This window comes from Anomaloglossus baeobatrachus, chromosome 5 (genome assembly GCF_048569485.1).
Source record: "Anomaloglossus baeobatrachus isolate aAnoBae1 chromosome 5, aAnoBae1.hap1, whole genome shotgun sequence".
Taxonomy (NCBI): domain Eukaryota; kingdom Metazoa; phylum Chordata; class Amphibia; order Anura; family Aromobatidae; genus Anomaloglossus; species Anomaloglossus baeobatrachus.
In genome coordinates, this window is record NC_134357.1 from 495,358,549 (window position 1) to 495,375,046 (window position 16,498).

General features: G+C 44.3%; 1 protein-coding gene across 5 annotated transcripts in view; it reads left to right on the forward strand.

Annotated features, from left to right (window-relative positions):
• The window catches only part of NTN1 (netrin 1), a 201,786-nt gene that overhangs the window by 71,093 nt on the left and 114,195 nt on the right, over positions 1-16,498 (forward strand). For 2 of the 5 annotated variants that reach the window (XM_075350761.1, XM_075350763.1), the window contains exon 2: positions 1,014-2,086. In XM_075350761.1, the coding sequence (XP_075206876.1) occupies positions 1,069-2,086 (1,018 nt within the window). In that variant the 5' untranslated portion in view covers positions 1,014-1,068. Of the gene's footprint in view, positions 1-283; positions 627-1,013; positions 2,087-16,498 lie in introns of those variants that run through there. The other 3 variants (XM_075350764.1, XM_075350762.1, XM_075350760.1) reach the window with 3 other exon arrangements.

Genomic DNA, 16,498 nt, shown 5'->3' on the forward strand with positions numbered 1-16,498 from the left:
ATGAAGCTGATCCCTTAATTTTGGTGCTCACCTTATCTGTAGGCTCTCCTTGTCACCTTCTGTCTCACACTTTCCCTTGGCGAACACAAACCTCTCTTTACTCGTTCCCTACCTCTATCCTCCAGCCTTCCCCCCCCTCTTCTTTTTTTCACCTCCTCTCCTCCCCTCCTCTTCTTCTTCTGCATGTGAATCAGTGGCTTGCAGCCTTCCCTGCCCAATGTTCTTCTACCAGTGGGTGTCGTTGTAATTCCCCCTAATGCAATGTCATTCCTTGAGATGACCTCAAGCCAAACAGTCTGAGAGCTTCATTCACTTTCTATAGCAAGACAGGGAAAGACAGTCACCAAAAACTTCTCATCTGTACAGAAGGATGTGAGGATTCACTCTGCAGATTGGCTGACTCTTCTCATCATCCTCAGTCTCCAAAGCTGAGCTGCCCCATGCTGCACAGCCTGCACTGAGCAGCCACCAAACTATCATCCTCAACTTTTTTTTTTCTTTTTAATTAGTGCAATTTTTAACTTTTTAAACTTTTTTTTTAAATCCCCCTATTTCCTCCATCTCTTAATTTAATTCTAAGGTAGTGCATTTTTTTCTATAATTACTCTTTAATTGCAGAATGCTAGGTAAGGACCTTCACGATAGCAAAAGAAGGTGTGACATATCCATTCCATTCTAAAGCCCTTATATATACAGATTGTGTTTTCTACATTTTTTTTATTTATCTATTTTATTATTTTATTTTTTTTTTTTACAATTGGACAGGACTTTTATGCTGTCATTTAGCTTTGCTTTATATCATTCTCGCAAAAACTTTTGTTAAATTGTAACTTTTTTTCTTCTTTTGGATCCTTTCCGCTAAATGATGTCATCTCTGTTTGATTTTGGTTGCTAGTCTATTTCAGTTATTTTTACCATCTGTTTTTAGTAACTTCCTAGGTGACTAAAATATTTTATATTATCATTTTTTTCTTTTTTTTTTTTTCTTTCTGTGTTTGCATTCGTTTTGCTAGGAGTACAGGCCAGTGGAAGGATCTGTGGTCAAGGCAGGGTTAAGCTGATTCGAAGATGATGCTGAAAGGGCACTTTTTGCTGTTCCTGCTAGTTTCTTTGTCCTGTACCGCTCAAGAAAGTAGAGGAGGATATGGGATGAATATGTTTTCCATCCAGACAACACAGCCCGATCCCTGCTACGATGAGAATGGCAACCCTAGGAGATGTATTCCGGACTTTGTAAACTCAGCTTTTGGGAAGGAAGTCAAAGTTTCAAGCACCTGCGAGAAGAACCCATCAAGGTATTGTGTGGTGACAGAGAAAGGGGAGGACAGATTCAGGAACTGCCATTTTTGCAATGCCTCGGACCCTAAAAAAGCTCATCCACCCTCTTTTCTAACTGATCTCAATAACCCCCACAACCTCACCTGCTGGCAGTCGGAGAACTATATTCAATATCCTCAGAACGTCACCTTAACCCTGTCCCTAGGAAAGAAATTTGAGGTGACTTATGTGAGTCTCCAGTTCTGTTCTCCGAGGCCGGAATCCATGGCTATTTTCAAGTCTATGGACTATGGGAAATCTTGGGTACCATTTCAGTTCTACTCAACCCAATGTAGAAAAATGTACAACAAACCCAATAAAGCCGTCATTACTAAGCAAAATGAGCAAGAGGCCATCTGCACAGACTCTCATACAGATATGCACCCTCTCTCTGGAGGCTTGATAGCCTTCAGCACCTTGGATGGTAGACCCTCTGCACATGACTTTGACAATTCCCCAGTCCTTCAAGACTGGGTGACAGCTACAGATATCAAGGTTGTGTTTAGCCGTCTTCACACCTTTGGGGATGAGAACGAAGACGACTCAGAATTGGCCAGAGACTCTTACTTTTATGCCGTTTCCGACCTTCAAGTCGGGGGTCGATGTAAGTGCAATGGACATGCCTCAAGATGCGTCAAGGACAGAGACGACAACCTGGTGTGCGACTGCAAGCACAACACTGCTGGACCGGAGTGTGACCGCTGCAAACCTTTCCACTACGACAGACCTTGGCAGCGAGCGACGGCAAGAGAAGCCAATGAGTGTGTGGGTGAGTAGACACAACTTGCTGTTCACTCGGATGGGGTGTAGAGAGAGTTAAAAAGTGGTAACGAGACAAGTGCACAAAATTGTGTCAGTTCTGTGTTATCTACAGACGAACGACTCCGGGTCGCTTTCCCTTTTTGTGTGGTGGAATTCCCTAAGATTGGATACAGAAAGTGATGTGATAGTCCGCGTTGAGTTTTTTTTGTCTTTGTCGGTTTGTTGGCCTTTGCAGCTGGCCAAGGCTTTGTAGCTTTAACAAAGTGCATATTAATGGTTACAGCTTATACATTGTTGTATAGATGAAATAGCCCTCGGCAACTTAAACACACGACAAAGATCTAATATTTACTCTTGGCAACCCGCAGGCAAAAAAAAGTAACAAAAACCACAGAAGTTACAGTCAGCCTTCAGACTCTTTTTATCGTGATACTCGTCTGGCTCCTTATCTTGTGTTTGCAGCTCGGGAGAAAATTAAATTTCATTGAATGTCTTCCATTCAATTTCCCAGTGATGTCATAAGCGATTCTTTTTATCCCTGTCAACACGCGACCGATTTGGCCCAAACTCCCTTTTAAAACGCTGCCTGGACAGCTGCAATTTCTCCTGGAATTGCTCCATGGTTAGTTAATTAGTTAATGAGCCCATGGAGAAAATTGCAGTGCAAGTGATACCTTTTATTGCCTGACTGAGTTGGGTTTATATTGCAGCAAAGAATTAGTAAAGTTAGACACAAGCATATAAAAGTAAATTGTCCGGTACTCAACTATGTGAAAGATGACAGATAAACTCCGATAGGATATCATTATAGAAAGAGTAACTGAACTTGGTGATTTTTCCACTGATCCGGTCTTGTTCATTTCCAATCCTAAACTTTTACACTTATATTACATATTAGATGGAAAGATAGAGGGATAGATGGATGGATGGAGAGATAGATTGATATAGATATAGAGGGATAGATAAATAGAGGGATAGATGGAAAGATGGATGGATAGATAGAGCGATAGATGGAAAGATAGATAGATAAATAGATAGATAGATAGATAGATAGATAGAGGGATAGATAGAAAGATGGATGGTTGGATGGATGGATAGACAGATAGATATGAGAGATAGATCAATAGATACATAGAGGGATGGATGGATGCATGGATGGATGGATGGATGGATGGAGAGATAGATCAATAGATATGAGAGATAGATGGATAGATGGCTAGATAGATAAATGGATGGATGGATAGATGGATGGATAGATGGATAGATGGATGGATAGTGAGATGGATAGATAGAGGGATAGATGGAAAGATGGATGGATGGATAGATAGACAGATAGATATGAGAGATAGATCAATAGATACATAGAGGGATGGATGGATGCATGGATGGATGGATGGATGGAGCGATAGATCAATAGATATGAGAGATAGATGGATAGATGGCTAGATAGATAAATGGATGGATGGATAGATGGATGGATAGATGGATGGATAGTGAGATGGATAGATAGAGGGATAGATGGAAAGATGGATGGATGGATAGATAGACAGATAGATATGAAAGATAGATCAATAGATACATAGAGGGATGGATGGATGGATGGATAGATAGATGGATGAATAGTGAGATGGATAGTGAGATGGTTAGTGAGATGGTTAGATAAATAGATGGATGGATGGATGGAGAGATAGATCAATAGATATGAGAGATAGAGGGATAGATTGAAAGATAGATGGATAGATGGAAAGATAGATGGATGGATGGATGGATGGATGGAAAGATAGATAGATAGATAGGTAGATAGATAGGTAGGTAGATAGATAAATAGATAGAGGGATAGATAGATAGGTAGATAGATAGGTAGATGAATATAGATGGCTGGATGGGGAGATAGATCGATAAATATGAGAGATAGATAGATGAATATATAGAGAGATAGATAGAGGGATAGATGGAAAGAATGATAGAGGGATAGATAGAGGGATAGATAGAGGGATAGATAGAGGGATAGATGGAAAGAATGATAGAGGGATAGATAGAAATATAGATAATGTATATAAAAATATTGAAAGAGATAGAAATAGATATATACATGGAAAGATAAAGAGAGAGACAGATATGAAGGATGGATAGACAAACAGATAGGAAAATAAAAACAGTACTTTTTATGGAAAAATGGATGGAACCCCGAAGGTTATCAACAAAACCTCTTCTATACCAATCCAAAAATGGGGACAATACTTCAGTCAGATGGTGAGAAAATGAATTTTAATGGATTTTAATTAGGCCATAAAATCAATTTTCTTAGCATTTCACTTTAGAGTACTGCCCCCATTTTTCGGACTTAGATAGATGGATAGATAGAGATATATTCATGTCTTTTAAGTAACATATTATATTTCAACACAGCAGATAATCGTTTTTTTTCTGAAGCCTGCCGAGATTTCTCCTTAGGGTAAGGTTAATCCTTCTTGCAAGGCCTCCTAATGTTTCCCTCTAAATCCTCGGAGCAGCTCCTTAAAAATATATTCTACGCTGTAAATAAAGAAAGTCACTTTTTAAATTATGTGGATTTTAATTTTTTCAAATAGTATTGGAATATAGAAGTTAGAATATGTCGACCCAAATTAGGGAAAAAAAAAAAGTTTAAGAAAAAAAAACCTCTTCCAGTGGCGTTGGATAATAAGTCACATACCTACACTTTCCCAAATTCTGTTATTTCCGTAGCCAGAAAGCAAAGCAGGGAAAACACTCAACCATTTACCATACAGATCAGATTTCAAAGTGACTCCCAGCGATATAATCCCTCAAGAAATTATATTTAATGTACTAACAAATTTGAAGACTTTTTTTTTTTTTTTTCATAATGATCAGAATTCACTGTTTTCATTAAAATACTGAAATCATTTTATTCGTATTATTCCTGCAGGGGTTAACTTTGCAGCATACTGATATGGTATCACCATTTTTTTTTATTATTATTATTTGTAGTTTTTTTTAAATGTATGTATTTATTTTTTTCTTTATTGAAATCTTTTAATTTTTTGTATTTTTTATTCTTTTTTTTTAAATCTTTTTGTAAGCACAGAATATACCAGACAAGTTAATCTGGAGGCAGAATGGGCCTGGCTTCGCCGTCATAACCTTTTAATAGGAAATTCCCTGAGCTATGAACCGTGATTATGAGACAGGAGAGGAAGCTATTAGTCAGGAGGCATCGGAAGTGACCTTTTTACTTTTTGTTTTGGCCTTTTTATGAATTAAATTTTTTTTAATTTGGAATGTAATTATAGAATAATTATAAATATATTTTTTGTTTTTAGATCTATAGAGAATAATGACCAGATTGTCATAACTTTTTTATTCAGTCGGTCAACCACATAACCCTTATGTTTTACGGCATTTTATATGTGTGTTTATGCATCTTTTATTCTGTACAAATAGATCATTATATTATATTGCTGAGACCCCTCATCTTCAGTTCCATTTACACTTTTTTCCTTTTATTTTATTTTTTTCTTTATTTTTTATTGTTTATTTTTTTAAAAAATTTGTATTGACCATATATATTTTTTTATTAATTGATTGCTGATGTGAATTTGTATATTCTTCCGGAAAGTGGCCATAATTTACAGTCCAGCCTCCCCGGCGGGTGCGATGTTGTACAGTTACATTTCACATGTCGAGTTCATTATCGTCGTTCCACAAATTGCGGCTCGTACCATCCACCTGCAAGTCATTAAAACATCGCTGTCGCTAATGACCTAATCGTTCTGTAAATTGCCCCATGATTTACAGTATTGCCTGGGAAAAATAACAAAAGTCCACTAATCACTACCACATCATCCACACAACTAAGAGGGATAAAAAGCACCATGACGTCTGATATCTGTGCATTGAGGATCACGCATCCGTAGTAATTGGTGGCTTCTAAGCCACATTCTGCAATATTGTATGGATCTGCCCTTCCTTAATATTTTTGACATATTCCCAAAATGTCAGGCCCAAAAACCAAAACGTCATATGCGGTATTGATGTGATGAGATTGAGTGCAATTCAAGAAAAGTTAGGGGCAAACTCAACTTTTGTTTCTGAGCTCCATTTTTTAGATACATCTCCCAACGTGAAGCAATCGACCATCGACGGTCCCTGTTTGACAAAAATCCCAAAATGTCATACCTAAGGGTTGATATAGTTACATGTTGGCGTAAATGCATGGAACGTGACGCATTTATATATGTTTCAATTTGCTCCTACAAAGAAAAATCAATTTTTGGCTTGGCTCACGTCGATCGCTCGAACATGAGAGAGGAAAAGACATGTACAGTACATAAAAGTTTATGGACGTCTTTGCGTTGCTGTCCCACGGGCCGTTAGATCTTACAGCGGCCATAAAATCTTTATAGCAAACGGAGGAAACGCGAACACGTTTACAACTTTGTCACTACCACTTTTACAACGAAACCATAAAGTAAAAAAAAATTGACGTCTGCGAAGAGTGATATATTTTTATTGTCTTTTTTGGTAACGTTGATCGTCCGTGAACAGACAGGTCTACATCTGCTCCATCAACTCTAGATACTGGGAAGCCCAATATCGAAGACTAAAGGCCGCTTTACACGCACAACATCGGTAACAAGATATCGCTGGGGTCACAGAATTTGTGACGCACATCCGGCCTTGTTAGCGACGTCGTTGCGTGTGACACGTACGAGTGACCACTAACAATCCCAAATACTCACAAAATCGTTGATTGTTGACACGTCGTTCATTTTCCAAATATCGTTGCTCGTTCTGGACGCAGGTTGTTCGTCGTTCCTGAGCCAGCACACATCGCGTACCTGCGATATTGTTCACTACGGGCAGCGATTTGCCCGTGACGCACGCACAACGGGGGGGGGCGATCGCTAATGACATCGCTAGCGATGGCGTAGCATGTAAAGCGGCCTTAAGGAAAGCCTTAGTCCAAAACATCAGGCCAGCATTGCAGCCCGATGGATATGGATGACTTAGAGAAGACTTATCCCAAAACTTCAAGTCAACAATGCAGCCCGATGGATATGGATGACTTAGAAAAGACTTAGCCCAAAACCTCAGGCCAGCATTGCAGCCCAATGGATATGGATGACTTAGGGAAGACTTAGCCCAAAACCTCAGGCGAGCATTGCAGCTTAATGGATATGGATGACTTAGGGAAGACTTAACCCAACATTTCAGGCCAGAATTTCAGCACAATGGATATGGATGACTTAGGGAATACTTAGCCTAAAACTCCAGGCCAGCATTGCAGAACGATCTGGCTCATTGCCTTATCATAACTGATCCACTACACCTTGCTAGATCTAGTCTTTAAGAAACAATAGAGAAAAAATTGCAGCGGTCAGTATTACCATGTTTTGTACCCATATTTAGAGTTAATTACCTACGGAGAGCTGAAACGTCTAGCACTAGGTAACATGCAACTTAATTTTTGTCACACAAAGCTTTGTTAAAGGGGTTGTCCAGTTAGAACAAGTTATCACAGGTGATAATTTGTTAATCGGTGGAGGTCGGAACAGGGACGTTTTTCCAAATAAAAATGGAGCTGCATGTACTCTGCATTAATTTCCTATGGGGCTCTTTGCTCGGCACTCTGCGTTTTTGAGCAACTCCTTAAGAAATGAATGGAGCGGCAGTCAGATGTCCAACCTGCCATACATCAAATAACGGGAATAAAAGTTTCCCGTTCTACCAGGCTGCAGTGGTGGGACGGATGCCCCCCGATCAATGAGCCATCACCGGACATCAAACCTCTAACATTCTGCTAAGTATACTTCTATGGAGCGAATTCCGGATTTCGCACTGGCCTGCTTTGTAGACAACCTCAGGAAAAAACTGTGGAGGAAAAAAGCGCAAAATAGGGTCTTATCTGGTAGACAAGAGGATAAATGTGAGGAGGCAGGTACTCACCTGTTTCAGTTGTGACAGGCACAACTCCTCTGCGAGCATTTAAGCAAAAAGTGAATATGGTGGTCAACCGCAGCCCCAATAAGAAAGTAGATCACAAAATGGATGAGGAAAACGGGTTTGATGCTGCGCTAAAAACCACAACTCCAGGAGGTTTGATGAAATCCTTTTCTTTATTTGCACGGGTCAACGCGTTTCGAAGGCATAGCCGCCCTCTTCATCAGGACAAAACAAAGCAAAAAAGAACAGCATGTTCTTTTTTGCTTTGTTTTGTCCTGATGAAGAGGGCGGCTATGCCTTCGAAACGCGTTGACCCGTGCAAATAAAGAAAAGGATTTCATCAAACCTCCTGGAGTTGTGGTTTTTAGCGCAGCATCAAACCCGTTTTCCTCATCCATCTTGTGATCTTGTAGACAACCTCGAATTTCGCACCGGCCTACATTGTAGAGAACCCGAATTCTGCACCAGTCTGCATTGCAGACGACCCCAAATTTCGCACCAGCCTGCATATTAAACATCTAACTCAAATGTAGATCACAAAATGTTGACGTGAGAATTTAGTGTTCTGTTATTATGGAAATGTTTCAGTCACGTGCTTGGTAATCTAGTTTGTGAATATTTTCGTTACCGTCTTTCTGTTGTATAGGAATGTATCATTTTGGGGGAGGAGGCCTTTACCCATTTTCCTTTATAATGATTCTTCATCTGGCAAATCAACACACGGCGTTGAGGGAAAAACAGATGGCTGCTGTCAGCTTCATTGAGAACAAGTGGTATAGAACAGCGGTGAATAAACACCGATGTCATCTGTCAGAGATGTAGCAGGGCTGACACTCACAGCTCAGCAGTAAAGTGGGAGAAGATGCTGGGGAGTATTCTGTCCTAAGGATCTCGGAGACATGTAAAGAAGAAGTGTATTAATGGATAGCAGGATGCACTTTATCAAGCCTACTAGCCACTTTTTGAGGACCTCTTCTGGGAGAATCCTTATACTGTTAGCCATAGTACTGCAACACAACTCTTTATAAAGCAACCCCAGCAATATCCCTGTATCTTTACTAAACCCCCTCGGCTCCCCGAGCAGCCAAAGGCTGCCACACCTCACTATAGTGCACCTCACCATAGTGCACCTCACCATAGTGCACCTCTCCATAGTGCACCTCTCCATAGTGCACCTCTCCATAGTCGAATTCTGGCTGGTGGGATGATTTTATTTGGCCCTCAATGCCAGGTTCTCATTATTCTGTATGGAGGACTGTGTGGGGCCCATTGTTCTGTATAGAGGGCTATGTGGGGCCCATGATTCTGTATGGAGGGCTATGTTGGGCCCATTATTCTGTATGAAGAACTATGTGCGACCCATTATTTTGTATGGAGGGCTATGTGGGGCACATTATTCTGTATGGTGGACTATGTGGGTCCCATTGTTCTGTATAGAGGGCTATGCGGGACCCATTATTCTGTATGGAGCACTATGTGGGGCCCATTGTTCTGTATAGAGGGCTATGTGGGGCCCATTGTTCTGTATAGAGGGCTATGTGGGACCCATTATTCTGTATGGAGCTGTTACGGGGGGCTGTCTGATAATAACCTAAAGGAGTATCAGACAGTCAGGGTCCACCGTGCAAAGACTCTGCTGCAGACTGTGGCAGAGTGAAATACCTCTGTTAACTCACAGAAGGATATAATAAGAAAGTAAAGCAATTCCTCCCTTACTTGGAGGGTGTGTGGAATGATCTCTGTTAATAATCACAGAGACAAAGGCAATGTGTGCGAAATGGCACCTACCTAGGTCCGCTCTTCTAGTGGTGCAAAAGAGACGAACAGCAGCGTAAGCCGCACAAAGCTCCTACCTGCGTTCGCTCCACTAGTGTGCGAGGGCACGAAGCACTAGATATGGCACCTGCCTAGGTCCGCTCTTCTAGTGGTGCAAAAGAGACGAACAGCAGCGTAAGCCGCACAAAGCTCCTACCTCTGTTCGCTCCCCTAGTGTGCGAGGATACGAACAACTGCTAGTCGCAGTATAAGGAACGTTACCCTAGCGGCAACGTCCACCTACGAGTCGAACCACAAGGCCCAGCCAGACCATGTGCCTCAGGCACCTGCCTATGTCCGCTCCCCTAAGAGGTAAGGATACGGACAGCAGCCGAAGCTGTAAGGTATAAGAACGCTACCCTGCCGGTAGCGCTCACCTAGCATAGACAGAGGAATGCCTAGAGGAACGCGCACAGAGCGTCTACTCTTATGCATGAACCAAGAGGACTGAGCGCCATGCGGCGTGTGTCAGGGTCTTATATAGACTCTGTGCCTCATCCAAGATGGAGGACACCAGAGCCAATCCGCTGCCAGAATGACAGGAGTGACATCATGCTGGCCTATCACCGAGCAAGGCATCACAAGCACATGACCAGCGACCAATCGGCATAGAAGGTGTCAGAGACATGTGACCTCGTGTCAGCGATGATGTCACCCGCACATGTGCAATGGCTCCAAGATAGGACTTAGTCTCCGGCGCTCGCACATGTGCAGTAGCAAGAAATCTGGACATAGTCTCCGGCGCTCGCACATGTGCAGTAGCAAGAAATCTGGACTTAGTCTCCAGCGCTCGCACATGTGCAGTAGCAAGAAATCTGGACTTAGTCTCCAGTGCTTGCAGCAACCGTAACAGTACCTCCCCCTCAAGGGCCCCCCTCCCGGCGACGCAGGTAATCGGCAACTAAGTCGGGAGCATGGACAGCCTCCTCAGGCTCCCAAGAGCGATGTTCCGGGCCGTAACCCTCCCAATCTATCAAGAAGAACCTGCGCCCTCTAACCATCTTAGAACCAACTATGGCTCATACCTCATAGCTAGAGCGAGAGGAATCAGAGGCAGGAGAGTGCACTTCACGAGCGTGAGGTAAAATAGCCGGCTTTAGCAGTGAGACATGGAATTTGTCATGAATCCTAAGATGGACGGGTAACTTCAATTGGTAGACTACAGGATTTACCTGTCGAAGAACCTCATAAGGACCCAGGAAGCGAGGAGCAAATTTGACAGAGCTCACTCTAAGTCTCACGTGTTTTGCAGAGAGCCACACAAAGTCCCCTGGAGAAAAGACAGGAGCCGGGCGACGAAACCGATCGGACACCGTCTTCATACGGTCCTTAGCTGCTTGGATCGACTCTTGAGTCCGATCCCAAACCTCTCTGGCATTAGTTGCCCAGTCAGCCACAAGAGGAGGAGGTGCAGCAGCGGGAAACAGTACCGGTACCCTAGGGTGTTGCCCATTATTGAGTACAAACGGTGTCTGCCCAGTGGCCTCAGCCAGCGAATTGTTAAGGGCAAATTCTGCCCAGGGTAGGAGGGAGGACCAGTTATCGTGGTTCTCAGCAACAAAGTGTCGAAGGTATATAGATTGATTGGTACGCTCAACCAAACCATTGGTCTCCGGATGGTATGCCGAAGAGAGATTCAACTCAATTTGCAGAAGGGTACAAAGATCTCGCCATAAACGGGAAGTAAATTGCGGGCCTCTATCACAAATGATACGATCTGGCATCCCGTGAAGCCTAAAGACATGCTTGAGGAATAGTTTGGCTAGTACCCTGGAAGATGGGATTCTCGATAACGGTACGAGATGAACCATCCGGGAGAAATGGTCCGTAATGACCCACACAAATCTATGTCCCTGTGAACATGGAAGATCACCCACAAAGTCCATGCCTACCCCCTGCCATGGTCTATCTGGCACTGGTAAAGGATGCAAGAGCCCAGCTGGTCTCTGCCGTGATGGACGGTTGCGAGCACACGAGTAGCAGGAACCGACATATCTGTTGACGTGGCTGGCTAAGTGTGGCCACCAATACCACCTCTCCAGTAACTCTCGTGTCCGCCTAATACCAAAATGCCCACCCACCTTTGAGGTGTGGGCCCATGACAGTATATCATTCTGTCGATCAGGCGGAACAAAGGTCTTGCCCGGTGGGATTTGTTCTAACGTCACAGGGGAGAGTGTATGAAAAACCCTGGAGGGAAGGATAAGACGAGGTTCGTCAATCTCTTCCTGGGTAGAAAGCATAGAGCGAGACAGGGCGTCTGCCTTGTTATTCTTACTCCCAGACAGATAGTTGATGGAGAAGTGAAAGCGGGAGAAAAACAAGGACCAGCGGGCTTGGCGAGGATTCAGACGCTGAGCGGTTTGTAAGTACGTTAGATTCTTATGGTCTGTATAGACCTGGAAAGGATGTTTCGCTCCTTCCAGCAAGTGACGCCACTCCTCCAAGGCTAATCTCAAGGCGAGCAGTTCCCTATCCCCAATGGTATAGTTTCTCTCTGCCGGTGAAAAGGTTTTCGCAAAGAAGAAACACGGCCTTTTTCTACCTGCACCGTTCTTTTGATACAAGACCGCACCAGCACCCACTGAAGAGGCATCAACCTCTAAGAGGAAGGGCTTACTCTCATCGGGTCTTTGAAGAACGGGAGCAGTTGAAAAGTGTCTTTTTACTGCCTCAAAAGCCTGAGATGTCTCAGTAGACCAGGCTTTGGGATTAGCACCTTTCTTAGTCAAGGCCACCAAAGGGGCCACCAAAGTAGAAAAATGGGGTATGAACTGCCTGTAATAATTTATGAATCCTAAGAAGCGTTGCACCGCCTTCAAGGAATGAGGTTCGGACCATTGCAGGACAGCAGAGAGCTTCGCAGGATCCATAGCTAGGCCCTCTTGTGAGATAATGTAACCCAAAAAAGGCAATGAGGACTGCTCGAATACACATTTCTCGAGTTTAGCAAACAATGAGTGCTCCCTTAAACGGGAAAGGACACGAACGACATCCTGACGATGAGTCTCCAGATCAGGAGAAAAAATCAGGATGTCGTCCAGATACACCACTACTGAGGATAACAGTAAATCCCTGAACACATCGTTTACGAAGTCCTGAAATACTGCGGGTGCATTACATAACCCAAAAGGCATGACGAGGTATTCATAGTGACCGTCTCGGGTGTTAAAAGCGGTCTTCCATTCGCCACCCTTTCGAATTCGTACCAAGTTATACGCACCCCGCAGATCCAACTTCGTAAAAACTTGAGCTCCTCTCAGTCTGTCAAAGAGCTCCGAAATTAAAGGTAATGGGTATTTGTTCTTTATTGTGATTGCGTTGAGACCCCTGTAATCTATGCAGGGACGCAAATCACCCTCTTTCTTCCGAACAAAGAAAAACCCAGCTCCCGCGGGAGAGACAGACTTACGAATGAACCCCTTCTCTAAACTCTCTCTTATATAGGTCGACATGGCCTCCGACTCAGGTATCGACAGGGGGTAAACCCTGCCTTTAGGTGGAACCGAACCTGGGATAAGGTCTATGGCACAGTCATACGGCCTATGGGGTGGAAGAACCTCAGCACCCTGTTTGGAGAACACGTCAGCGAAATCCAGATAGGGTGTAGGTATGGGAGAGAGATCAGTAGATGCAACCGCAATGACCTTAGGTGGTAAGGGAAGACATCGGGACTGACATTTCGAACCCCAACTAATAATGCTGTCAGACTCCCAGTCAATGTGAGGAGCATGAGTCCGAAGCCATGGGAGACCCAGAAGGATGTCGTCTATACCCTCAGGCAAAACAAGAAAAGAAATCTCCTCTATGTGACCCTGAGACAGGGAAAGGCGCAAGGGAACTGTCCTCAATGTAATGGAGTCAGACAACATAGTTCCATTAACAACACGGACAGGAATAGGCGCCTCTAACATGATAGAGGGAATATTGTGTCCCTTTACAAATCCTGAGGACACAAAAGTCCCGTCAGCTCCGGAATCCACAAAAGCCATAATAGGCCATGTATTCTCAGATAACGAGAGCTGACCTGGGATACAACACTTAGAGGGTGCAGAAGACGTCTCTAGTAACCCCCCTCTAATGGTTACTAGGCCAGGGAGTTTTCCTGACGACTAGGACACTTGTTGGCATAGTGCCCAGCCTGACGACATACGTAACATATAGGAGGACCAGACTTGCGTAGTCTGGAAGACGTATGACCTAACTCCATAGGAGTGGGAGATGTTTCAGATGCTGAGGAAGATGGTAGTGGACCCTCAACAACTGGAATAGCCCGATGCTTAGGGCGTGAGGAAGAGACCTCGAGTCTACGTTCCTTATGGCGTACATCGATCCTCGTTGCTACTGTGATCAAGTCCTCCAGAGAAGCAGGGACCTCACGAGTAGCAAGAGCATCCTTGACATAGCCTGCCAACCCTCTCCAGAAGATAGGAATCAACACCTTCTCTGGCCAATCTAGTTCTGCCACCAGAGTTCTAAAAGCAATGGCATAAGAACTAGTGGATAACGAACCCTGAGATAGATCTAACAGTCTCAGAGCCGCATCATGGGTAACCTGCGGACCCATGAATACCACCTTAAGAGCATCAAGAAAGTCTTGATGTCTCAGAGTAACCACATCAGAGCGCTCCCATAGGGGAATCGCCCATTCTAAGGCTTTGTCCTGAAGTAAGGAGATGATAAAGCCTACTCTGGACCTCTCCGTAGAGAAGCGAGAAGAGTTGACCTCTAGGTGTATCTGACACTGACTAATGAAACCACGACATGATCTGGCATCGCCAGAATATCTGTTTGGCAGAGCAAGTCGAAGATCATGTGCAGATGTCACCATGGTCTGAGGTTTATCCTCTATACTCTTGAGCCGTGACTCAAGTACTTGTATGTAACGGTGTAACTGCTGATATTCTGCCATAACTGCCAGACCCTTGGCTCAGTCCTAATGTTACGGGGGGCTGTCTGATAATAACCTAAAGGAGTATCAGACAGTCAGGGTCCACCGTGCAAAGACTCTGCTGCAGACTATGGCAGAGTGAAATACCTCTGTTAACTCACAGAAGGATATAATAAGAAAGTAAAGCAATTCCTCCCTTGCTTGGAGGGTGTGTGGAATGATCTCTGTTAATAATCACAGAGACAAAGGCAATGTGTGCGAAATGGCACCTACCTAGGTCCGCTCTTCTAGTGGTGCAAAAGAGACGAACAGCAGTGTAAGCCGCACAAAGCTCCTACCTGCGTTCGCTCCACTAGTGTGCGAGGGCACGAAGCACTAGATATGGCACCTGCCTAGGTCCGCTCTTCTAGTGGTGCAAAAGAGACGAACAGCAGCGTAAGCCGCACAAAGCTCCTACCTCTGTTCGCTCCCCTAGTGTGCGAGGATACGAACAACTGCTAGTCGCAGTATAAGGAACGTTACCCTAGCGGCAACGTCCACCTACGAGTCGAACCACAAGGCCCAGCCAGACCATGTGCCTCAGGCACCTGCCTATGTCCGCTCCCCTAAGAGGTAAGGATACGGACAGCAGCCGAAGCTGTAAGGTATAAGAACGCTACCCTGCCGGTAGCGCTCACCTAGCATAGACAGAGGAATGCCTAGAGGAACGCGCACAGAGCGTCTACTCTTATGCATGAACCAAGAGGACTGAGCGCCATGCGGCGTGTGTCAGGGTCTTATATAGACTCTGTGCCTCATCCAAGATGGAGGACACCAGAGCCAATCCGCTGCCAGAATGACAGGAGTGACATCATGCTGGCCTATCACCGAGCAAGGCATCACAAGCACATGACCAGCGACCAATCGGCATAGAAGGTGTCAGAGACATGTGACCTCGTGTCAGCGATGATGTCACCCGCACATGTGCAATGGCTCCAAGATAGGACTTAGTCTCCGGCGCTCGCACATGTGCAGTAGCAAGAAATCTGGACTTAGTCTCCAGTGCTTGCAGCAACCGTAACAGGAGCACTATGTGGGGCCCATTGTTCTGTATAGAGGGCTATGTGGGGCCCATCATTCTGTATGGAGGGCTATGTTGGACCTATTATTCTGTATGGAAGACTATGTCGGGACCATTATTCTGTATGAGGGATTATGTAGTGTCCATTATTCTGTATAGAGGACTATGTGATGTGGGCTCATTATTCTGTATGGAGGGCTTTGTGGGGCACAATATTCTGTATGAAGAACTATGTGGGGCCCAGTATTCTGTATGGAGGGCATTGTGGGGCACATTATTCTGCATGGAGGACTATGTGGGACCCATTATTCTGTATGGAGGGCTGTGTGGGGCCCATTATTCTGTATGGAGGGTTATGTCGGGCCCATTCCTCTGTGTGGAGGGCTATGTGGGGCAGATTATTCTGTATGGAGGGCTATGTGGAGCCCATTATTCTCTATGGAGGGCAATATGGGGCCCATTATTCTGTATAAGGGCTTTGTGGGGTGCATTATTCTGCATAGCGGGCTATGTGGGGCCCATTATTCTGTTTGGAGTACTATGTGGGGCCCATTATTCTGTATGGAGAGCTATGTGGGGCCTATTCCTCTGTGTGAAGGGTTATGTGGGGTAGATTATTCTGTATGGAGAGCTATGTGGAGCCCATTATTCTCTATGGAGTGCTATGTGGGGCCCATTATTCTCTATGGAGTGCTATGTGGGCCCAT